We start from the raw sequence: 24,177 nt of genomic DNA, 5'->3' as shown, positions 1-24,177 counted from the left end.
AATGAAATTGGCCTGAATTGATCAGAAGGCGTTGTAAAAAGGGGAGATTTGTGCTGAGAATTATGACAATTTTTAAAATGTGATTTGGTGTCAGAAGCAGAGCCAGGAGCCAGTAGTGATGGGGGGATTGCTCCTGTCGGTATGGAAGGAACAGGTGAGCAGGTGAGGAGTGTGTGAATTAGTTCCAATATAACCACTTTCTATGCCCAAGCGACAGTAGTGACCCGTTATATTTTTTGATTTTAATAATAATAGGTCGTGATCTAAAGTGGGCCGGTCTGAGGCATGAAACTCCAGGGCGGAAAATGAGTCCCACTCCGGCCCTGGACAGTGGAGTACTTGCGCCACCGAGCACGGCGTGCCAAACTTGCAAAATCCTCCTGGCCACACCCAGTTGGCGAAGCACATCTGCGCTGCACCCTCGCCTCGCCAGGTCTGCGAAACTAGAGCTCAGGGTGTGTGTGTGTGTCCTTTTGAATGAGTCCAGCGTCTTTGAGCACAGTGTTGACAGCCTGGATGAGGCGGTCACTGTATCCCAGCAGTCGGCCGTCATAAATCAGCTCGTCTGGTGTCAGCCCTTTATGCGATGGAGCCCTGGAAAGTAGTCAGAAATACAATATTTCCAACAGGCTTTTACTTTTAGCATGGATTTTTCAGTTTGAGATTTAAATGATGTTAACAGATGGTGCTGGTACTTCCTGCTATTTTCACCAGCTTCTCTGTGGGAAATAATGTCCTCCCAAAAACAAGCAAAACTCAACAAAAATCAACTGATCATCTAGAATCTTAAATTTGCATCAGCCTGGCTGTGTTCTTTAGAAACTGGTTGGTTTGGCAGCAAGATATAAAACACATAATCACAAATATAAGTTGCATTCAGTGAATAAGGAGTCCAAAAACAAAGTCTGACCATGATGTAGCGCCCAAATGTAAGGTTTCATCAAAACTGGATGACTTGCCCATGTCCTTTTTGCTTCAGGGCCATTTTCAGCGATTGCAAATATAAAATAAAACAACTGCCCAAAACCACTGGTCCAGGAAGCAAGATCGAAAGTCTCTGTGTGGTGCATTAGGTGTCAACTGATGAAATGGTCTGAAAATACGTGCAAGTTTGGTGGTCTGCTATAGCATCCCAGTTGAAATTTTGGTGTAAAAGACGTCATATTGATGTATTTTCATGAAGATGTCACTTTTTAAAGGTGTTCTAATTGTTGCAGCAATTTCACTGGCTTGCTGCGAGTCAGGACTAAAGCTATGTACAATTATGTTTCAATGAGACTGCAGATTTTGTTTTCAAGTTCTTAAAAGCCCCATGCTGTCCACTTTTCCAGGGTTTTATTTTAACTGCTGATATCCCTAGTATGATGTATTTGTGGTTTTGAGTACCCCCCCTTTTCCACTAGTACCTACTCAGCTCGACTCAGCTCGACTCGGCTCAGTTTGAGAGCTTTTCCATTAGGTGGTAGTACCTGGTAGCAGGTCCCATTTTGGGACCTACTCAGCCGGGGTTCCAAGCGAGCTGAGTCGAGCCGAAAATGTGACGTAAACACCGTGCAAGCCACTGATTGGACAGCGAGTGACGACACACTAGCGCGACTCCTTCACGTAAACACACCCGGCATTTTTAAAAGGACTGGCAACAGCGACCGTGCTTATTGATCAACACTGAAATTGTAAGCAACACACAATTATGGCAAGCAAACCTGTCGCCTGGACAAACGAGGAGGTGGAGACGTTTTTGTGTTTGGTGGCAGACGACAGAATACGGTGCTACCAGAAATGAAAAGGTTTATCAGGAGGTCTCTGAGCAAATGGCTGCCCACGGATACCTGCGGACAATGAAGCAGTGTCGGGAGAAGCTGGAAAAGCTGAAGAGCGATTACAGAGCCATAAAGGACCACAACGGCAGAAGTGGGTCCAACCGGAGAAAGTGGAAGTGGTTTGGCCAGATGGACGCCATCTACGAGCACCGACCGGCGAGCAACGGGAGGGAGAGTGGCCTCGACTCGGTCACGTGTACTTAAGATGTGTTTATTTCTGTTCTAGAATCCATTTCCACATGCGAGGCACATGCCACCTCCATCATAGACCCCCCAAGCTCTCCTGCCCCCTCCCCAGCGCCAACAGCAGCGTTGACACCGGCACCATCTCGGGCAACGACGCCAACTCCATCGACCTCCAGCGCACTGCAGTCACAGCAGCGTGCTATTACTGGTAAGAAACAGTAACAACACGTTTTTTTTATCGTTATTTCAAGTGAGTGGCCATGACTGCACATGGCTGGACTGGTAGCTGACCATGGACTGGACCTCACAGAAGTACTTGCAGAGATGCAGGCTGATGAGGAGCGGAGCTGGGCACAGAGACGCGAGGACATGCAGCTGCTCCTCACTGACGCCCGTGAGGCAAGGCAGCAAGCGGCGGCCTTGGCAAGGGAGGAAATGGCCCAGACCGCTGCCTTCAACCAAGCATTCCTGGGTGTTCTGGGCCAGCAGGTGCAGGCTATGAGCAACCGGACAGTCTGATCCCCACCCCCCTGTAATTTATTTGTTTATACTTTAACCCCTCTGTACAGTTCTATTTTTTTTTAACAATAAAGACTTGTGTTACTTATGTGATTGCGTCATGACTTCCTTTTTTGTCTGTTACGACACTGGTGGGAATTTAACATGTTTTATTAGTTCATAGCTATTACTCCAAACCAACACAGATTTACCAAGCTTGAATATTCTTTGACAGCCGTTTTAATGTTTTTGCCCTCAGTTTGCCGTTAGATCTAGCTAAATTACCTGCACAAATAAAACAAAACAACAGCATTCACATCTATAAAAGTTTATTTTTCTGAAGCAAGATGCATTCCAAAAATGAAGCAAGATCACTAAAACAATGCTGATAACAAAGCAACAGATACTTTTCTGGCCACTGTTTGAAAAGTACTGCATCAGAGCATCCCGTACATCTCTGCCCTCCTCCTCCACACCCTGAGCCGCTGCCGCTACAGGCTCACTTGTTGCTGTGCCAAGACATCCCATGATGCCTCATACGTCTCCCCCTGCTCTTCACACAGATTATGCGGAGCACAGCACGTAAGCACCATGGACTTCACCAGCTGGGTGTCACAGTCATTCCTTTTCAGAAGGCACCGCCACCTTCCCTTCAGCCTGCCGAAAGCATTTTCAACCACAACCCGTGCTCGACTGAACTTGTGATTGAACATGTGCTGTTCTGCTGTCAGACGTCCGGTGTCATGGAATGGTTTCAGGAGCCATTTCTGCAAGGGATAAGCTGAGTCTCCAAGGATGTAATAGCCAGCAGTCACCGCACTGATGTTCCTGGTGTGAGGAGGGAAGAGTTTTCCTCAGCTGGCTAACTCCCACAGCGTGGACAGTCTCAGAACTCTGGCATCATGAAGGCTCCCCGGCAGTCCAGCAAACACATTCCAAAACTTGCCCTTTTCATCCACAACACCTTGGAGGATTAGGGAATGCCAGCCTTTACGGTTAAAATAGTCAGTGTGGTAGTGTTGTGGTGCTATGATGGGTATGTGAGAGCCATCAATAGCACCCACACAGTGTGGGAGACCCCACCTGTTCTCAATATGGGCAGCCATGTCTCTGAACCTCCCTTCGTCAGGCAACCGAATTTGTTCAGGCACCAGCAATGTTTCTGCTGCAGCACAAAAATCCTGGACACACCTGCACACAGTTGTGACGCTGACTCCGAAGAGATGGCCAGTGCTCCTGTAGTCTGAGCCGGTGGCAAGCTTCCACAGTGCAATAGCAACTCTCTTCTTTAGGGGCACGCATTCCTGGAAAGTGGTGTCTGCTCTCTCCATAGCTGGATGCAATTTGTTGCCCAGGAAGCCCAACGTTTCTTCAGACATCCTGAAGTTCTCCACCCACTGTGCATTCGTGAAGCCGCGAACAATGGAATCCCACCACTGGGAGGCTCGGCTGAACGCCCAGACTAACGGTTCGCGGCGATAATTTTGCGACAAGAGAGCAGTCTGCAGCACATACACAACATACATACATATGTTATTACCTAATATCGATATCTTTCAGGCATTACAGTGTTGTACAAGGGGCTGATATACGATGACTTTAGCGAACTAGCATTAGCTTACCCTCATACGTCATCGAGCTCGTATCCTCCGGTCTTCCTCATCATACTGCTGTATGGCTGCCAAAACTCTCCTGTACTTTTCCGGCATGTTTCGCCTTCTCCGGCTCTCGTTTTCTTTTGACGCCGACAAAAACCATAGAGAGAGCAGCAGGTATACCATCGCCTCCATGTCCTCCATTGTTGCGCTGTGTATGTGTTGCACACAAATGACGCCAAGGGACTTTTGGGCCGTCTTGCCTATGACGACTCCACAGGACTCCGCCCACAATGAGGTGATACCAGAGCCCGTCTATGACGAGCCTTGCCACTCTCCATTAACCCCCGTTGTATCGAACTTGGTTGCAGTTCCACCGTAATTCCACTGGGGGTGATCGCGGGCGAGTGCAGAATGAATGGGGCTCTATGGATGTAGAAGGCTAAATTTATCTCTTACACCTGTTTATGGCTGAAAAATCGCAAATACTGTTGTAGTTTCTGAAAGTTCAATATGGATTATAGGTTAAAAGTGAAATTAGCAAGAACTTATATCCTTTCGATTTCCTACAGGTTGGGTTGTTGTTGGCCATAACACGCTAGCATTTGCTAATGAATGCTGATTGGTCAGTGATGGACTTGCGGCTGTTTACAACCAGGGATCCCACTTGATGGCACCTGAAGACCAAGAGAATCTGGAAACACCACTCTTAAGGAGGACTTTTCTATCAAAGTTGATATTTGTGTGTACAGAGAATGTCTAATATAGCACAGACGGGCTTTGGCCAAAGTGTCTCGAGTGTCTCCGTCTGCTCTCCGGAGATGGGCTCTGGAAATCGCCATAAAGCAGCACCTCTCACGATATGAAATGTATGTCATCACACTTTTTGAACGGCTTTTTAGAACAGATAGGTGAACTTAAAAAATCCAATATTCAGCTGAGTGTATTTTTTTAGCCCCCCCCCCCCCCCTTTTGAAAACAGTATTCAAATTGCTTGACAAAAAATTATTTCCAGAGAAAAGTGGATTTTTAGGGGTGTTTCCCCATAGACTCCCATTCATTCTGCACTCGCATGGACAGAGACGTGTTTCTGAGAACCGCAAGTTAGACAAGAGTGGCACTTCTCCCTCTATTAGAGATTCTCTGGTGATACTCAATTGTAGTGGAAAACCAACCAAACCGTGTCGAGACGAGTAGAGTCGAGCCAAGTTGAGCTGAGTAGTTACTAGTGGAAAAGGGCCATAATGTTCGCTCCCTCGACAACAAGCTGGACGAGCTCCGCTTGCTAAGAGACACCTGCAGAGACTGGAGAGACTGCTGTGTGCTTGCTTTTATGGAGACATGGCTCCATGGAAACATCCCACCCCTGCAGGAGTAGAGCACTGAACATTGTCAGAGACCCCTCTTACCTGCTCCACAAATACTTTGAACTGCTGCCATCAGACTAAAACCCTGCGGGACCCTGAGCGTGATGTTACACGACCGTACGATCCCGAACCACCTCAAATCAATTTATTACAAGATGTTTCAGAATGGTAAGTTATTTTTGTTAAATATGTTGTTAATATGTTGTGAACTTGTTGCCCTGGGAGCGGAGGGGTACTGGCTAAGTTTGCTAGCTTGGTAGCTTGTTGACGCAGGAGCTGTGGGTGGAGTCACTGATGTCAAGAATTCGAGGTGCAAATCCGCTCGTTTTACAGGGACAGTTTCAAAAAACGGGCTGTGTGCACTTCTCCATTTATCACAGGTTTAATGCATGGGACAGTATATATGTGGCCCCAAGACCTTCCCTATCATGCAAAAACAATGAAAATTGCATTTTTCAGGCGATGGGGCCTTCAGTGTTTGACGCCATTTTCTGGTATAGCACCATGTTATCTGCTCATGGTAACACTACTTTCTCGCCCTGAACGTTTCCTGGAAGGCAGCACTTCCTGACACTCAGAATAACTATAACTATAACCAAAACCGAAACCATAGCCTGCCAGCAGTGGGGGCAAAAAATGAAGGAAGACACCAAGAGACATGAAAGGCATGTGAGGCCTTTCCTCCAAATCTTGTCTTCTGAAAACCATTGGTTGATTTAGCTCCAGTTATTTTTTTAGAAATATGTCCATTTTTGTGCTGACACATTTTGAAGTTTGTTACAGTGTGGATTCTGGCTGTCAGTTATTATTGACCATTAGTAAAGCAGAGTGATGCATAACAGTAAAATGCCAGAGTGCTGTTATAGTGTATATCATCTCTGATAGAATGCCTCCTGTCCAGTCAAATCACTCTGCCAGAACTAACTGTCGTCTAATGCATCTTATGACCCCACTCCTGTGTCCTTTGGCCAATCAGGGGAAAAGCCAGATGATGACACATAAGTCTTCAAGTCTTCAACCACATGCATCACACTTTGTTAAACACTGACAAAGGAGGAAAAGAGCAAGAAGAAAAAGTTGAATCAAGTTTTTTTTAGTTCAGCTTTTTTTGTTTCGGTTTTTTTGCCTCTGGCTTACAGAGGCCTTGAACCAAAATAAATGGCTAAACCTCTCTCTGAATAGACAAACACAAACAATCGTACAGTTATGCACTATAAATTTACTGAAGACACACAGCTTACCTTGTATGGTACATGCGTGCTAAGCTGTTGTCGACCCAAACACAGCTCGCCCTCGGGTTCAACAGTCCGTGGACGGTGGTTTCGAATACAATTCTGGGGTTGACAATGATCTTGAAGTTGGTGTGCGTTGATTTGTCGGGTGGTTCGTGGTACAGATGGTCCAGGATGTTGACCCCAGATATGCCTTTCCAGGTGGGGTTTTCCTTGTCTTGCAGGTGATGAGTTTCAGAGACTGGAGGACGCAGCTTGAAGGTGTGAGGAAACTTGAAGTTCTCAAACTTGTAGCACTTTTCAGCACCATTTTTCTGCTCCAGCAGGGGCATCAAGTCATTCCACCTGAAAAGAAGTTGTTTTTTTTGGTTTTTTTTTTGTTTTTGTTTTGTTTTTTTACAAGTTAAATGAGCACATCAGTTTTTCTTTTTGTTTCTCAGTATTTAAAAAATGTGACTTAAATTCTGTCAAATGGCTCTGTTTTGTATTAAAGACCATACCAGTGATTCTGCATATTTACTGTAATATCTACAAAATTGATATAGTTCATGTTTCTGCTAATCTTTTCCCAAAGTCATTTTTAGAACTGATATCATTTTTCCTCCCTCCCTTTTCTCCAGCCACTGATTTCCATTCAATCTACAACAGTGTTTCTCAAATGGGGGTACGCGTACCCTGGGGGTACCTGGAGGAACTCCAGGGGGTACTTGAGATTTCTTTTAATTATACAACACGTAGATCTGACCGAGCAATCTGATTGATCAATCAGACGTTTAGAATGTGACTCAAATGAGCATGACAGCACGAGGAGCTGTGCTCCAATGAAAAATACTGAATCAATCACTGAAAATATTACTCCGCCTACATCTTATTGCCTGAGTCTGTGTCTTTTCTATGGCAACATGAAACGTTTCACCGAATCCTGAATCAAAAGCCGCTGTCAACTTTGTTGACTGCATAATGGACCGTTTTGTTGTCAATTTTGATTTATTTGGCGAAGTTTGGATAAATGGCTGAACGAGGAAGACAAGACAGAGGAGAAAAAGGAGAGATACGCGAGAGTGACGAGTGAAGAGCTGGATCAGCTGGAGAGGTCCGGAAATGAAGCCGGTAAATGTCTACAAGACCACCTGAAAAACACTGGACAGGTAAAGAAAGTAAAGAAGAGCTAAACAAGATCCTCCGTGAATTTTAATTTCTATAATAAAGTGCCTCAGCGGAGTCAGCACCACGGACAGTATCTGTAAGATTTTCCATGGAGATGTGCGGCTATAACTCAGTTCTTGTTTGTTATCAGTTATTAATTAGCCTATTAATCGTTATTCATTTGGTGAGTCTATGGGTTTCCTGGGCCAAAGATTTAATTAATTTGTCAATTTATTTGCGTCTATACATTGAAATGAACATTTAATAAATCAACGCATCTGTGAAAACTGTCGTCTTTATTTCAGAGGTAAATTGATAACAGCCTGAAAAGGTGATTCTATAACTCTGTTCAGCCTTAATGTGACTGCTTAGCCTACTGTCGTTACTTTTGCTGCTTAGCCGCATTAATCGGAGCTGACGTTAAATTGGAGTGACACACCCCCAGCTGAAATAAAACATCTGCCGGTGAGTTTATAAAAAGATAGCCCTAGATTTTTGCCGACACTGGAAAGCAGTAGCCTATATTTAAATATAACTGTTAATATAAGTTGGTTGTAGATAAAGATCAGCTGCTGTCACGGCAACTGTTAGATTAAAAATGACTGAGAAGTCGGCAGAAGTATAACTATCAGTCCATGAAAAAAAAAAAAATGTTTCCAGTGGATATTCCAGTTACAACATAATTGAGCTAGCAGAGCAGTTTTGTTTTGCTATCTTTGGTATTTATTCAGTTTCGGGAAATCAAGATGCACCCCCCCTCACCGCTGAACTTGTGGGCTGCAAAAATATTTCATAGGGGGTACTTCACTGAAAAAAGTTTGAGAACCACTGCACTACAATATGAAAATGAATTTTCAGAGACTTCAAACTTTTCTCACAAAAGTATTCCATTAATAAACAATCAGTTTATTATGACATGTGTTTTCCTGAAAGCAGCAATAGCCTACTGCTATGTTTTGGTGACTTGAATGGCTTGAGTTTGGGTGGAGTGAAATGATCCTTCTGCCAGGGAAAAAGTCCCCAGGGAAATGTTTGCAAGAGGATTCTGACATTCACCAACATTTTCTTAGCTGAGATTTGTTCTGAGCTAAGAACAGAATCTGTGCACACTCAAGAGCACTCTTACACACATTTGAGTACTGACATGTTTGTGCAAACTCATTAGCTGTTGTGTTTTTTTCATTTCTATTGTTGTACATAATTCATAACATTTTTAATCATTATTTTCATTATTTTACAAAGCATTATGGTCTGTTAAAAGAAACAAAACACTAACACAGATTTGAGCTCATACCTTTTGTGTTTTTTTTTTTTGTTAAATGTGATCAGTTGTGCGTCCCTCTCCAGATGCAGCGTTCACAGCAGCAGCATCCCATGTATCTTATTTTCTGTTGCTTTATAGTCACTAGTGATCCTAAACTTGACCCCTGGGTTCTGCACCCTGGACGATTTCAGCTCTGTTGCACCATTGTAGCCCCTGTCATGCCGTCCTTTGTTGTGTTGATGCACATGTGTGACGGTGCTATTTGTTTATGTGTCCCAGCACTTGTCCTCAGTTGTTTTGTAATTCCTTTCTTGTTCAAACTTAACACATATCTATGTGTCAAGTCATTTGGTGTTCACTTCCTGCAGCAGTACATCCACTTCAATTCTATGGAAGTGTTTTTTTTGTTTTTTTTTTTAAATGTCTGTCAGGTGTCGGGTGCTCCAGCATCTTTAGACTTTTGTCTCAACTTCTCTCAACTTGATCAGGTTCTGTATGTGAGTTGTGAGTTTGCACATGGCCCTGTAATCTCAAGCCCTTTTATGGGGACTGGTGGGGTATTTATCAATAATAAATAGGGTCAACTGGTAGACACTTTCAATTTATGAGAGCACAGCATGAATCTGATGTAGACTTTTCTTAGAATCTTAGAAGTGGAAATTTAAGAAAAAACTGAAGATAATACTGGTGAAAGAGGCCCTTTGTTAGCAGCAGAGAGAGACCATTATGAGGTTGAAAATTGAGGGGTTTTGATTATATGTTGTGAAATCTGTTGTATGCCTGATATGTATGATCTGCAAAAATGGTTTGTTGCAGTGTAAAATGTGAGTAAATTGTAAATGGGCCAAACGTTCAAAATGTCTTTAATGAGGGCTCTATGGAGGTCTTGAAATTCTGCAGCAAATTTTGGTAAAGATTGGTAAAGATTGGTAATTCGACCTTGAAGCCTATAGTCTATACATCAGGATGCCACAGAATGTATTTGAAATTTGGACATAATTTTGAGAAACACTGACCACTGACCACAGACAGAGGGAACCAACCAATCTTGGTCATGGTCTGATTTGTTTGTGGTAGTTCTACCAAGCATGTAACTGCTTTAAGATAGATTTTAGCTTAAACAAATTTTATTTTCTAGTCAGTAATCTCATTTTGCAAAGTTAAACGATGAATTTTTAGACTGTGGTTTCCATGTATCTATTCACATAACGAGAACAGTACCTGTCCACTGACTGGGGCAGAATGAGCTCGTCCACATCATGCAGGGCCACATATCTGGACTGGTACATGTATCTGTAGACACAGTCATTGAGAGCAGGGAGCTGGCCGTGGTAGTGAAGGTCACCAGGATCTTTTTCAGGCCTCCAGCCTCGAGACACGTTCAGATAATCGGACATAGACCAGGGAATCACCTCAGTAAAACCTGCAAGAGAGACACTGGAATCATTCGATTGGAAAGACAAAGAGTTTTAGATGCACATTGTCTACTTACACAACCTAGGGTTTTGTCCCAATTTCTATCGATCATGATAGATTCTTAGGCTTTGGTTTTACTTTCATTTTTTTGAGTTACTGTAACCAAATTAAAGATTTCACAATAGTTCAGCTCCCTGCTACACTGGCACTGAGAAAGCTTCCCAGAATAGAGAGGTGAAATGATACCATGATTCACTAGAAAATCACAGCTTTTAATGTACCACTAATAGAACCTGAATACTTGCGGGATGAATACCATGAGAACGGTACAACCTATATGCAAAATTGATATATGGCCATATATGAACATACACTATATTACCAAAAGTATTCGCTCACCCATTCAAATGATCAGAATCAGGTGTCCTAATCACTTGGCCTGGCCACAGGTGTATAAAATCAAGCACTCAGGCATGCAGACTGTGAAACAAGACATTTGTGAAAGAATGGGCCGCTCTCAGGAGCTCAGTGAATTCCAGCGTGGAACTGTCATAGGATGCCACCTGTGCAACAAATCCAGTCGTGAAATTTCCTCGCTCCTAAATATTCCACAGTCAACTGTCAGCTCTATTATAACAAAATGGAAGCGTTTGGGAACAACAGCAATTCAGCCACGAAGTGGTAGGCCACGTAAAGTGACGGAGAGGGGTCAGCGGATGCTGAAGCGCATAGTGCAAAGAGGTCGCCGACTTTCTGCACAGTCAATTGCTACAGAGCTACAAACTTCATGTGACCTTCAGATTAGCCCAAGTACAGTACGCAGAGAGCTTCATGGAATGGGTTTCCATGGCCGAGCAGCTGCAGCCAAGCCACACATCACCAAGTGCAATGCAAAGCGTCGGATGCAATGGTGTAAAGCACGCCGCCACTGGCCTCTAGAGCAGTGGAGACGCGTTCTCTGGAGTGATGAATCACGCTTTTCCATCTGGCAATCTGATGGACGAGTCTGGGTTTGGAGGTTGCCAGGAGAACGGTACATTTCAGACTGCATTGTGCCGACTGTGAAATTTGGTGGAGGAGGAATTATGGTGTGGGGTTGTTTTTCAGGAGCTGGGCTTGGCCCCTTAGTTCCAGTGAAAGGAACTTTGAATGCTTCAGGATACCAAAACATTTTGGACAATTCCATGCTCCCAACCTTGTGGGAACAGTTTGGAGCGGGCCCCTTCCTCTTCCAACATGACTGTGCACCAGTGCACAAAGCAAGGTCCATAAAGTCATGGATGACAGAGTCTGGTGTGGATGAACTTGACTGGCCTGCACAGAGTCCTGACCTGAACCCGATAGAACACCTTTGGGATGAATTAGAGCGGAGACTGAGAGCCAGGCCTTCTCGACCAACATCAGTGTGTGACCTCACCAATGCGCTTTTGGAAGAATGGTCAAAAATTCCTATAAACACTCTCCTCAACCTTGTGGACAGTCTTCCCAGAAGAGTTGAAGCTGTAATAGCTGCAAAAGGTGGACCGACATCATATTGAACTCTATGGGTTAGGAATGGGATGGCACTTCAGTTCATAGTATGAGTAAAGGCAGGTGAGCGAATACTTTTGGTAATATAGTGTATATATTAAATAATGGGACATATAAGTTCACATATTTGGACATATATTTCAGGATATGTGTGCAAATATGTAGCGTAAATATTTGGTGTCTGACATAAGTCATAAGTCTCATTCTGGACTTCCTGTCTGACCGTCGACAGGTAGTGAGGATGGGCTCCATCACCTCTGCTCCCCTGACACTGAACACAGGGGCTCCTCAGGGATGCGTCCTGAGCCCCCTCCTGTATTCATTATACACCCACAACTGTGTGTCCACACACCAATCCAACCTAGTGGTCAAGTTCGCTGATGATACAACTGTGATGGGCTTGAGTCGGCATACAGGAGGGAGGTCGACAACCTGGCACGGTGAAGCGGGGAGAACAACCTCACCCTCAACGTGACCAAAACAAAGGAGCTAGTGGTGGACTTCAGGAGGGGAAAGAAGGATCCCAGCATCCTGCGTGCCTTTTATAGGAGCACCACTGAAAGTGTTTTAACAGGTTGCATCACTGCATGGTTTGGAGACTGCACAGCTCACAGCCGCAGGGCAATACACAGAGTGGTCAGAACAGCTCAGAAGATCAGCGGCTGTGAGCTCCCATGCATTCTGGACATTTATGACAATCGCTGCATCAGCAAAGCCAGAAAAATCATAAATGACCCCAGCCACCCCAACAACAAACTCTTCCAGCTGCTGCTGTCCGGCAAACGTTACCGAAGCCCCAGAGCCAGGACCAGCAGGCTTAAGGACTCTTTTTTCCTCTGAGCAATCAGACTGTTGAATGCCTCTTGAACACTGCTAACACACTGTCACTCCTGCTCTTTACACTATATATTTATTGGCAGTGTTTTAATTGTCTTAATGTTTTTACTATGTTTATTGCTTTTATTTTTTTTATTGTTGTTTACTATTGCTGCTGGTGTCGATGGGAGGCAAGACCTAAGATTTTTGCTCTTTCTTATATATAATATGATGAAGATGCAATAAAAGTGAATCTGATTCTGATCTGATAAGGTAACATATATGTGCATATACTGGATTGCATTATTTATTTTCCACATATATTAAGAACTTTAAGTGTGAATATGTGGCAGATGTATTTGTTTTGCACATATGTGATGCAATGTATACATACATGCATTGTATATTTAGATCATACTTGCCAACTCTCCCGATTCACACGGGAGACTCCTGATTTTTAACCCTATCTCCCGCAATGCTCCCAGTCAGTAATTTCTCCTGCTAATCTCCCGATTTTACAGTGAAGGAAACAAGTCAGATTGTGGGGGGTATTTGTCGCAGTATCTGGCAACTCTGGCCTACCTGCGGCCGGTGATGTGACTTAGTCACTCACTAAGTAGCATTGATACTGCCAGCTGGGTTTCTGTCTTCCGTTCAGTTCAGTGTTCAGTCAGACAAGATGGATAGAGAAAGAGAGACAATTTTACCTCCACATGCATAAATTCAGGAAAAAGTAGTAGGAAAACTGTGACAGGGTCAGAAATATGGCTTGTGTTATACTGCATGTTGTGTTATGATTTTACCTGAGTGCTGTGTTTTTATTATGCATGTTGTGGGTGTGTTTAATTTACTTAGTTTGCTGTGTTTTTATTATGCATGTTGTGGGTGTGTTTAATTTACTTAGTTTGCTGTGTTTTATCGTATTTGAATTATTGTTTGCTTTGAGTGTATTTATTCATTTTTAAGTTGCATGCTGCTTTTATTCCGAATGACTCCTGGGAAGCCCCACCCCCAATCAACTAATCACCGAACGAGCGACAGGTGTGGGACGCTGGGCACAAAGGAATGGACAGTTTATTTGAGGAGAGAGCTGCGGGAAGGAGACAGAGCGGTGTGACGACAGTAAGGGGTCGAGACGGCCGCAACGGCCAGGTGGCTGAGCAGCCAGGCGGCCGGCTCCGAGGCAGTGCCGAGGGAAGCACCGAGGAGAGCGACGATGGAGCGGTTCGGCTGAGAGAGGGGAGCACGCAGTGGTGAAGCCGAGGCAGTCCACCGCGGAGCCGACCACAGCCAGTCCACAACCTGACGGAGCGGTCCCACAATGCGAGGACGACCAAGCAGTGCCGGGAAAGGCGTGTGGTAGGCCAAAGTCCGCCACCGCTGATTCACTCAGGCCTGGGCCGGCAGTTAATTAGCTGTCGCCCAGGATAACCGTGAGTACAGCTGACTTATTTCGTGGGGACACGGGGGCTATAAGGGGGTTGTCAGTTGGATAAGCTAAGTTGCAGTTGAGCACCACACTCGCCCAGGTTTCCTAATTTCGACAGGGGCTGACGGAGTGAGGGAGACCCGGCAGCTGGTGCGGGAAGGCTACGAGGATGTGGAGGAGCCGCAGGGATACCAGACAGGAGTTGTGGACTGGACTGGTCATGAACTGAGTTTTTACCGCTGCGGAGCCACATTTTTATCCTTTTATTTGTATTTATCAAATCTTCAGAGTGCCTTCAATTTTGAATAAATCCCCAACAGTGTCAGCAGCAAAACACCCCCACACCATCACACCTCCTCCTCCATGCTTCACAGTGGGAACCAGGCATGTGGAATCCATCCGTTCACCTTTTCTGCGTCTCACAAAGACACAGCGGTTGGAACCAAAGATCTCAAATTTGGACTCATCAGACCAAAGCACAGATTTCCACTGGTCTAATGTCCATTCCTTGTGTTTCTTGGCCTAAACAAATCTCTTCTGCTTGTTGCCTCTCCTTAGCAGTGGTTTCCTAGCAGCTATTTGACCATGAAGGCCTGATTGGCACAGTCTCCTCTTAACAGTTGTTCTAGAGATTGGTCTGCTGCTAGAACTCTGTGTGGCATTTATCTGGTCTCTGATCTGAGCTGCTGTTAACTTGCCATTTCTGAGGCTGGTGACTCGGATGAACTTGTCCTCAGTAGCAGAGGTGACTCTTGGTCTTCCTTTCCTGGGTCGGTCCTCATGTGTGCCAGTTTCGTTGTAGCGCTTGATGGTTTTTGCGACTCCACTTGGGGACACATTTAAAGTTTTTGCAATTTTCCGGACTGACTGACCTTCATTTCTTAAAGTAATGATGGCCACTCGTTTTTCTTTAGTTAGCTGATTGGTTCTTGCCATAATATGAATTTTAACAGTTGTCCAATAGGGCTGTCAGCTGTGTAGTAACCTGACTTCTGCACAACACAACTGATGGTCCCAACCCCATTGATAAAGCAAGAAATTCCACTAATTAACCCTGATAAGGCACACCTGTGAAGTGAAAACCATTTCAGGTGACTACCTCTTGAAGCTCATCGAGAGAATGCCAAGAGTGTGCAAAGCAGTAATCAGAGAAAAGGGTGGCTATTTTGAAATATATATCTATATCTATATCTATATCTATCTATCTATCTCTATATCTATCTATCTATCTATCTCTATCTCTATCTATCTATCTCTATCTCTCTATCTATCTATCTATATATATATATATATATATATATATATACAGATAGATAGAGATAGAGAGATAGAGATAGATATAGATATAGAGATTTAGATATATATATATATTTTTAATCCCCATAACCCTTCCCCAGGGGGCCACTACCCCCACCTAGGCCGTTATTGCAAATAAGAGTCTGCTCTTAATTAACCTGCCTAGTTAAATAAAGGTTTATGATGATGATGATGATTACAAGAAAATAAACCAATGACTTACAGAATGAATGAATGAATCACTTCAACCTCAGAGGTAGACATCATGGGCACATCTCAGACAGCCTACACCTAGGCTCTACAGCAAGGGTGGGCAACCATGTGCCATGGAGGGTCGAGAGGCTGCAGGTTTTCTTTCCAACCAAAAACTCCACCAGCGGATTTCACTGATTAGTCCCTGCTCTCTGCTTGAAGGTGAGGTAATCAGTGAAATCACCTGGTGGAGTTTTTGGTTTGAAAGAAAACCTGCAGCCTCTTGACCCTCCATGGCACATGGATGCCCATCCTTGCTCTACAGCAAAGGGTCTCACAGCACATACTCTCAAACAGAAGACAGATCAGATATCCCAGAAGTTTGCATCAAAATGTCCCATTGAGGATCTTGTTGTAAAAAATGTTGGAGCTTCTTAAAAAAATGACAATCACCACCACTTCTCATTCAGGCCGATCATATTTACTGATAAAAAAGTAATACTGCACAGTTACAAGGAGGAAGACAACAGACGCGACATAAAAGGCAACGACCAAAAGGAAACGTCCAAACACTACTCTAACGGAAGACAACACAACACATTTCTAGTTCAAAATAAAAGCATTTGTTATTGTAACCTACAACTATTATTATTAATCTATTGTCAGAGAAAAAATATTTACAACAGACCTAGAGAGAGTATCTGAATTCACTGAGTGGCACAGGAAGCCCAACTCACCAGGAGCAACACGATGAGCACATTTTCAAGGACACGCAAACATCTCAGCAAAGCCTTTGGAAGCTTGGTGGTTAACTTGTGGTTATCCAGAGTGGACATTTGTCAAAACAGCAAAAATGAGGTGTCACACCAACAGCAAACCAAAACACTTTAAGGAGATGCAGAGTAGATCAAACAACAGTCATATAGCTGGACTGTTCAACTACATCCAAGCATAAACACAGCAACATAGTATAAGCTGTCCAATGCAGCAAGGAACACAAAACAAAAAACAAAACAGGGCAAACTCCAAGAATCAACAGTCTACCCCCACCTAAAGGACAAGGAACACACATTTGCAGACAACAATTTATACATTTTTTTTTTCTAACTGTTATATTTGTTGTCTTACAAGAACCATCTTGTGTTTGTCAATTACCACTGTTGGTATTTCCTGATTGTAACTCTGTAGTTCTGAACTACCATGGTTAATATTTAAAATATCTGTAACCACATCTGGTGATATCAATAACTTCATGACTTTAATATTCTGCAACGGCACTCTACATTATAATGATTGACATGACTGTTATGTGAACCTAGATGTCGGACAACTCCCTACCACATAAGACAAAGTGAGGCAGCTTCTCAGATGAGCAGCATGGTCTGCCAACAAATTATTTTACCACATGACTGACTGACTGAGGTGATGTCTACACTGAGCCTAAATCTCAAAATGCTATTTTGGTTCCGTATTACGTATGTGCACATCTATGCATCTTTCGCTGTACAATGCAGAACACAGACAGAAGCTTTTGGTAGCTCACATGGTAGTCTTACTTGAGAAAGCTCCATTTTCTTCATCCATATGAAAACACGAGGCCAGCATTTTCAAATTTACACACCATGGAGACCATTCTTCAAAAACAGTCAAAAACAGACCACACACACACACACACACACACACACACTAACACAATACTTCACCTTTGTCTGTGTAGTAGTCCAGTAGCCTCTGTGTGTCTGCGTCACAGCTCGTCTTATAGATGACCACTCTGCTCACCCCCAGAAGCTGCAGCATTTCCATACTCTGGACCAGCTGAAAGGTAATGTGAACCCCTCACTTAGCCACAAGTGTTTTACTGTTCACTTCCTTCAATTAACTAAAGTACAAGCAGCCACAATTATGGCATAGTTAGTGCTCTGACATTAGATTCTTGTAAATATTAAGCAGTCATGGAAGGTAGAGAAACATAGGTGGGTGAACTACCCATTTTTGAGTAGTTTGCATGTTTCCTGTCATGTACCAAAGCAGGTAATGAACACTTAGAAAAATACCATAACATGAAAACACACAAAAAGTAATGAGAAGAGGAGAGAAATAAGAGAACAGGGAAGTGTGATTTCACAGTTGTGATGTATACCTGCAGCACGTTGGTGAAGTCAAACATGGTGGATATGCAGACAGTGAAGTTGTGAGGGAAGGAGTCACTTGTCCTCTGGTTCAGCACCGCCAAAAACACTGGAGGACCCACATCTGGATCTGACAGGCCAAAGACAAGACCCAGAGGTCTGACTAATGCAGACAAACATGGACCCTGAAGAAGACTGAGAGTCAATACGCGTTGGTCTGCTCAGTTGCCTTGAATTAGAAGAATTAATCATTATTTTGCTTCATCCAAAGACTGAGTGCCTTAGTTTTTTGCATGGTTGTCTGCATCAACTTAATTTTTAATATCGAACAAGACTTCTAGGATTTTGTTTCTAAATCAATATAGTTTCTTTGATTATTAACTGTAAATGAACTATTAAATAAAGTTTTGTTAAGTATCAGTTTACATGGTTACTGTGTAATTTTTGAAATCCTTGCCTTGAAGCTGTTATAGAAAAGGCTTTTAATAAGTGTTTCATTTCATTCTCCTGCTGTGGATTCTATTGCTCTTATTTTTGTCCCCAGACATTATTTAATGATGTCTCGGTTCTATGGCTCCCTACTGGAAACCTCATGTAAAGAATGTTGGTGTTATTTTCAGTTCTTCTTTTAAATTAGACAGACAGAGCAAACCAATTGCCAAAGCCAGATTTTCTCAACTAAGTGTTTTAGCCAAGGTCAAACCCAGTGGCGTCGTTAGGCCTATTTTAGGGGGGCTGAAGCCCCCCTAAAAATTTATTAAGCCCCCCCCAAATAATTTGGTGGGGGTTTTTTTTATATATATAATTAATTTTTTTATTTTTATTTTTTATTTTTTTTTACAAAAAAGTGCAGACAAAATCAATATAAAGATGCAAGAATATGAATTTAAATAAATAATTATATAACCTGTCATTATTCACTTGAATATGATCATAAATCTGTTGGTTTCCCTTCACTTCACAGTGTAAGGTGGAGAGCGCTGTCAGTGCTTTGTTATCCAGTCCGTTCCACTTGTTCGTATAGACAACGCCCACATTACTGAAAATCCAGTCCACGTTTTCACTGCTACCTATACACGGCATACGTGCTGCACACAGCCGACTGAGAGCAGCGTTACTGCAACGTGAAGCAGGGATATACGGTACACAAGTTTTTCAAGAAAGTAAGTCATTATCACTGCTGGTAGTAACAGTTAGTTAGCTACAGCCTCCAGCTAACAGCAGAAAGCTCTATATAATTTATCAACTAGGTGCTCACCATTTTAACAAATAAAAACCTGGCTTGTGAATTAAATTGTTGGCATGATGTTGATTTCTGTCACTTGTTTTAGCTCTGAAAAAAGGGAGCGGAGCTCCTTGATGTATCACAAATATCAGTACATAATAACGATATACTAATAATATCCAGACGCGGCACACTACGTATCGATAATGTCCCGATGGCAAATAGATTAGTATGTCTACCTGACATGCAGGAGACTGACAGTTCGATTCCCGGCCTGGACAACAAGGTGTTCCAACTTTATTACCTAATTTTGTTGTTGACAAAAACAATAAAGTGATTCTTATTATTCTGCCTGTCATTGGCTAGATGAAACACACAGTGACATTGAAGGTTTCTGTAATTTTCATTTCTGTGCTCTCACCTAAAACTGAACTGAAAAGTGACCTGGTGACTGTTTATGTTTGTAGCCGCTAGCCTAGCCGTCTCCATATATTTCAAAGGGACCATTAGCTCCGCGGCTAACGCTACTTATTGAGAATGCATTTTGACTTAAAAGTCTGGTGCTGGGTGCTTATATTGATTTGAAATGAACCGGAATGAATGTCAAATCCGAGATTATTGCATTGCATTGTATTATATTGACAAAAGAAATGATATATTGATGCATGTTGCTTTTAATTGATTGATTGACTGATTGATCTTTATTATTATTGTATCACAATACAATGAAATTTAGTTTGGAGAAATCCAGTCCAGATAGCAGCAATAATAAATAAATAAAGTGCCATAAACATAACATTTAATGACAGATCTCTTGTAATGCACTTTGTAACTGCACTAATTGAGCGTGCCCCTTCTTGTTATTTAAACACTTGTTAATTATTCACACTGGATTTCAGTTAGAAATCCAGTGTGACACATACCACCTATCTCTCATTCTTCCCAAATGAAATGATAAGTAGTGTCTCACAAGAAATCATAGAGCACATTGTGAAGGAATTAAAACAGGCCAGGATGTACTCTGTCAATGAGTAGGTTAATGTGAAAAATAAGGCATTTTTCAGCCTTGTTCTAACTTTATGGGGAGATACATACACCAACTGATTCAGATTCAGATTTAAACAAAGATTTGTTTGGTATACTTTGTTGCCATGGCCTTCCTATGTGCAGTTTGGGCTCATTCTCCATTCATGCTGATAGGCAGCTGCACTTACTGATCTGAAATAGATGCCTAAAAGGCGTTATCAATATGGCCATTAAGTGAACAGGCTTGGCCTAAAAGGACTTTGATAGAACTACATGACTGCTTTCAATTCCAGTGAGCCGCATACTAGGCCTATTGACCCTAATTAAGCATACACCCTTAATTGATTATACAGTGACTTGAATGCATTATGTTTTATGTCTAAATTTTGATATTATAAGTCTCTTAAAAGTCCCCTGAAGCCACTATTTAAGGGGTTGTTTTTCAAAAATTTCTCATGAATATGAAACATTTCAGTCAAGGTGCACCTTGTATGACTTATTTAACTTTAGCTTTTATTTAAGAGTCAAGATTAGAAAGTGGAGAGAGCCAAGAGACATATATATGAGCCAAATTAGCCAAATTTAAAGAATAGACTGAAGTAAAACAAACAAACAAACAAACAAACAATCAAACAAAAAAAAACAAATCTATTGGTGGCCTAAGACTTTTACACTGTACAGTATCTTTGTTAAATCTGTCCAAAAATGTTGAAAAGCAATTTCTCAGTCTTTGTTTTCTGTCTGTGAAATTTTGTGCTTGCGCGCGTTCACTCACATCCTGTGCATCTCCTGGGGCTAAGCCCCCCCTGTCCTTAAAACCTAGTGACGCCCCTGGTCAAACCCCTCCTTATTCTTAAAGACCATGAGAAGGACATTCATTCTTTTATTAAGTGAGTTTAGGAAAGATGAAAATTAGCTCATTAGCTAATTTCAGCACATTTACAATGATATGGAATGAAGGAATCAATCAATCAGTCATGAGAAGTACTTGCAGATCCTATTGGATCCAAACTGTCATGTTATAAAACCCTTCAGTACCTTCAGCAGCAGAGGTCACAGTGACATCAGAGGGAGTCTTGCACCCTGAGGGAACAGGGCACATGATGTCTGCTGTCCCATACTGGAAGTCAAAGTGGTCCCTATGGATGTTAACATGGCCCTCAGAGATGTGGAGTGGTGTGGAGATGTCATCTCCCTCACAACAGAGGTGGCAGCGATAAGCAGCCGCCTCACTTCTCAACGCCACAGCAATGACACGGACCTGAAGGATGACAAGACAAAAATAAGGACAGTTCCTTTGATTTATATATGTGGAAAGGGAGGTAACAGGAAGTCTGCAGGAAAAGGGGCAGAGTCCATAAAAGGGGGTGGGAAGCTCACCTGGGCCTTTCTTCCTGCACTTGGACACACCTGAGGGAGAGCAGCTTGAGACACTCCCTGCGTTCCAAATCGCATACTTATACTTTTTACTTTTAGTATGTACTGCAGCTGCCCTTACAAAGTATGTAGTTTAGTATGAAATATGCATGCATATGCATACTATTGGGACACACTACATACATCGTCCCTGAAGTCCGACCCTCTTGCTCACTTCCGCCGCCGTCCGTAGCGCCACATTTGAATGTTGTTGTCTAAATGCTGGTGCTGTTTCATACTGCGCTGTCATCTGTCATATTTCTGATCTTCTGTCTTCATGTCTCTTCTGCTGTCACTGAGCGAGTTTTGTGGGATATGCGTGTTTTGTTGTCGTCTGTATGTGGGCGTGGCTTGTACATGCAACTCAGTCAGTGCGACGTAACGTCCGCTGCGCAAAGGATTGTGGGTCAGAATGGCCAGAGCAGCCTGCTGAAATCCATACTGCGAAATCTGACCGGGTGTAGTAGAACATCCTGGTACTCTTGGCATACTGCGTCTGACATACTATGTATTGGGACACACTAAATCTTTTTTTTCCCTACTAAATAGTATGGTAGTATGAGTATTGGAACGCAGGGCAGGCTTTTTTTGGTGTTTAATTGGGTAGGCTCACTGTCTGAAAATGTTTTAAAAAAAAAGTTTAAAAGCATGATTTTAAAATCATGATCTTAAAAGTGAATCTGTAGTATTTATCTTAGCTCACAGTATTAAAGACTTGATAAATAATGTTTAAAAAGTGTATCATTTGTTAGATTCTTCATGCTTGGTGAGGAGGAAAACCAAGGTATGCTCAAGCCTAATGTGGATATTTTTTAAGTACTTTTTTAGCGCCTTTCATTAAATATTAACATGATTGTTGATGTAGATTCTGGTCACCTGCATGTCTCCAAGTGGGGGAGGAGACAGTATGAGTCTAGCAAGGTTTATTATTTTATGTTATATTGTTTTATATGTTTTTTTGTGAAGTGTTTTTCATTCTTGTGAAGTTTCCTTTTGTATATTGATGTGCTCCTGTTTCTTTTAGTTTGCAAGTAAAGACATCATTAGAGGCCAGACTTATTAGATTCAGTGTACGTGGTGGTGGTGGTGGTGGTGGGGGTAATAGAGTGTCCATTTTGCATGTGTGCTTTTGTGTGTGGTTTAAGTCACCTTAGTTTGCTGTGAATAGGCAAATTTGAGTGTTGCAGAACAATTTGATTTGGTTTAAATTGATAAGTGAAGTGGTGGTTTATTCATAATTTGCCTATATATTCTGTGATGATTTCACCCCTTTCACGCATAACTCTACTAACTCCCCTGATGGAGCAGTCTAGCCCCACATTAATAATTTTCTTTATGTGTTAATTTAAGTTTTAATTGACTAATTGTACTACTTGCCCACTCCTTGCTTTATTTTGGCTGACATTTAGGCCTCCTGTTGTCACAGTCTCCCTGAAGGGAGACAAGTTGTTTATATTATGCATAGTAAATAAAATCTATATACTTTTGTACAGCAGTCTCTGGTTCCAGTTTATTCTGGGTCTTGCACATTGAGTATCACCAGCCCTGCGTTCCAAATTGCATACTTATACTTTTTACTTTTAGTATGTACTGCAGCTGCCCTTACAAAGTATGTAGTTTAGTATGTATTGGGACATTCTAATTATTTTTTTCCCTACTAAATAGTATGGTAGTATGAGTATTGGAACGCAGGGCTGGTCACATAAAGGGTTAGGAGATCAGCAAACCTTGGTGTGGACCTGTTGCCTCTCTACACTGAGAGTTAAGGAGGTTCAGGCACCTGGTAAGGAGGCCATGTTTGGACCCACTGGGAGAAGACCAAAGGGCCAAACCCAAGACATGAAGGAACTAGATCTCCCAATATATATAAGAGAGGAAGTGGATAGGAAACCTATCCCAGCATGCCTGTGAGAGCCTTGGAGACCTTAGAAGGAGCTGGTGGAACTTTGTGTGGAAAAGGACATTTGGGCTCCTGTGATTACCCTGCTGCCACCCCAACCCTGAGACGGTTAGCTGGCAAATCAATAGATGGATGAATTCTGATTTCTAAAGAAAAGTATAATTGATATTAAAGCCAAATGTGTACTTCTAAAGGGGTTTATCTCCAAAATAAATAAATATACACTATCCATTGTAGCTTGCTTACAGTACCATGAGTGCAAACAATTTCAGCTTATGTGGTCCCAGTGGGCAGTGGATCGAACCCTTAACTCTCCTTCTCCCTTAACACAGGGAAAAGACACACTAACACTGTACATGTCAATGCCCTGCACTTGAACCTCCTCTGTTTTCTCCACTGACCTCTTGGTTTTCTGTGCGGTGCTCCAGGTAAGCTGACAACAGCAGTGTGCGCGTCCCATGGACTGGCAGGAGAGGCATCTTTTCTCCATGTGGTTCTGAGAGCATTGTGTGGGAGGAGAAAGGGGGAAGAAATTAAAATAGATTAGAGGAGAGATGAAAACATGAAATAAACTTACGTTATTGTAAGAAGGAATTTGTCAAATGTGAAACCATAATGTAGATGGCAAGAAAACTCCCATTAACTCCATTCAGTTAGCTTTTTTATTTGCAGGAAAGAGTTAAGCCATTTTATA

The 24,177-nt window shown here is 42.5% G+C and overlaps 1 protein-coding gene across 1 annotated transcript; it reads right to left on the bottom strand.

Moving 5' to 3' along the window:
• Positions 1 to 422: 422 nt before the first annotated feature.
• Positions 423 to 23,962, bottom strand: LOC115370439 (uncharacterized). The gene is made up of 7 exons (XM_030067462.1): positions 23,885 to 23,962; positions 21,206 to 21,428; positions 17,928 to 18,046; positions 17,491 to 17,602; positions 10,330 to 10,531; positions 6,708 to 7,043; positions 423 to 594 (listed from the first exon to the last, which is right to left on the bottom strand). Exons 1-7 carry the CDS (start codon positions 23,960 to 23,962, stop codon positions 444 to 446), a joined length of 1,221 nt encoding a protein of 406 aa, XP_029923322.1. The 3' UTR covers positions 423 to 443.
• Between the last annotated feature and the right edge of the window lie 215 nt (positions 23,963 to 24,177).

Source organism: Myripristis murdjan, chromosome 13 (assembly GCF_902150065.1).
Source record: "Myripristis murdjan chromosome 13, fMyrMur1.1, whole genome shotgun sequence".
NCBI classification, from domain to species: Eukaryota; Metazoa; Chordata; class Actinopteri; order Holocentriformes; family Holocentridae; genus Myripristis; species Myripristis murdjan.
Note: the sequence above shows the minus strand (reverse complement) of the source record. Positions and strands in the feature narration are given on the sequence as shown.

What these genes read in the sequence shown, in the direction of transcription:
- LOC115370439 (XM_030067462.1), bottom strand. Translation starts at nt 23,962, where the DNA reads ATGCCTCTCCTGCCAGTCCATGGGACGCGCACACTGCTGTTGTCAGCT. An exon ending in ACTTCACCAACGTGCTGCAG is followed by an intron (nt 17,603 to 17,927) that starts GTATACATCACA and finishes ATTACCTTTCAG; the next exon opens with CTGGTCCAGAGTATGGAAAT. An exon ending in GGACTACTACACAGACAAAG is followed by an intron (nt 10,532 to 17,490) that starts GTGAAGTATTGT and finishes TCTCTCTTGCAG; the next exon opens with GTTTTACTGAGGTGATTCCC.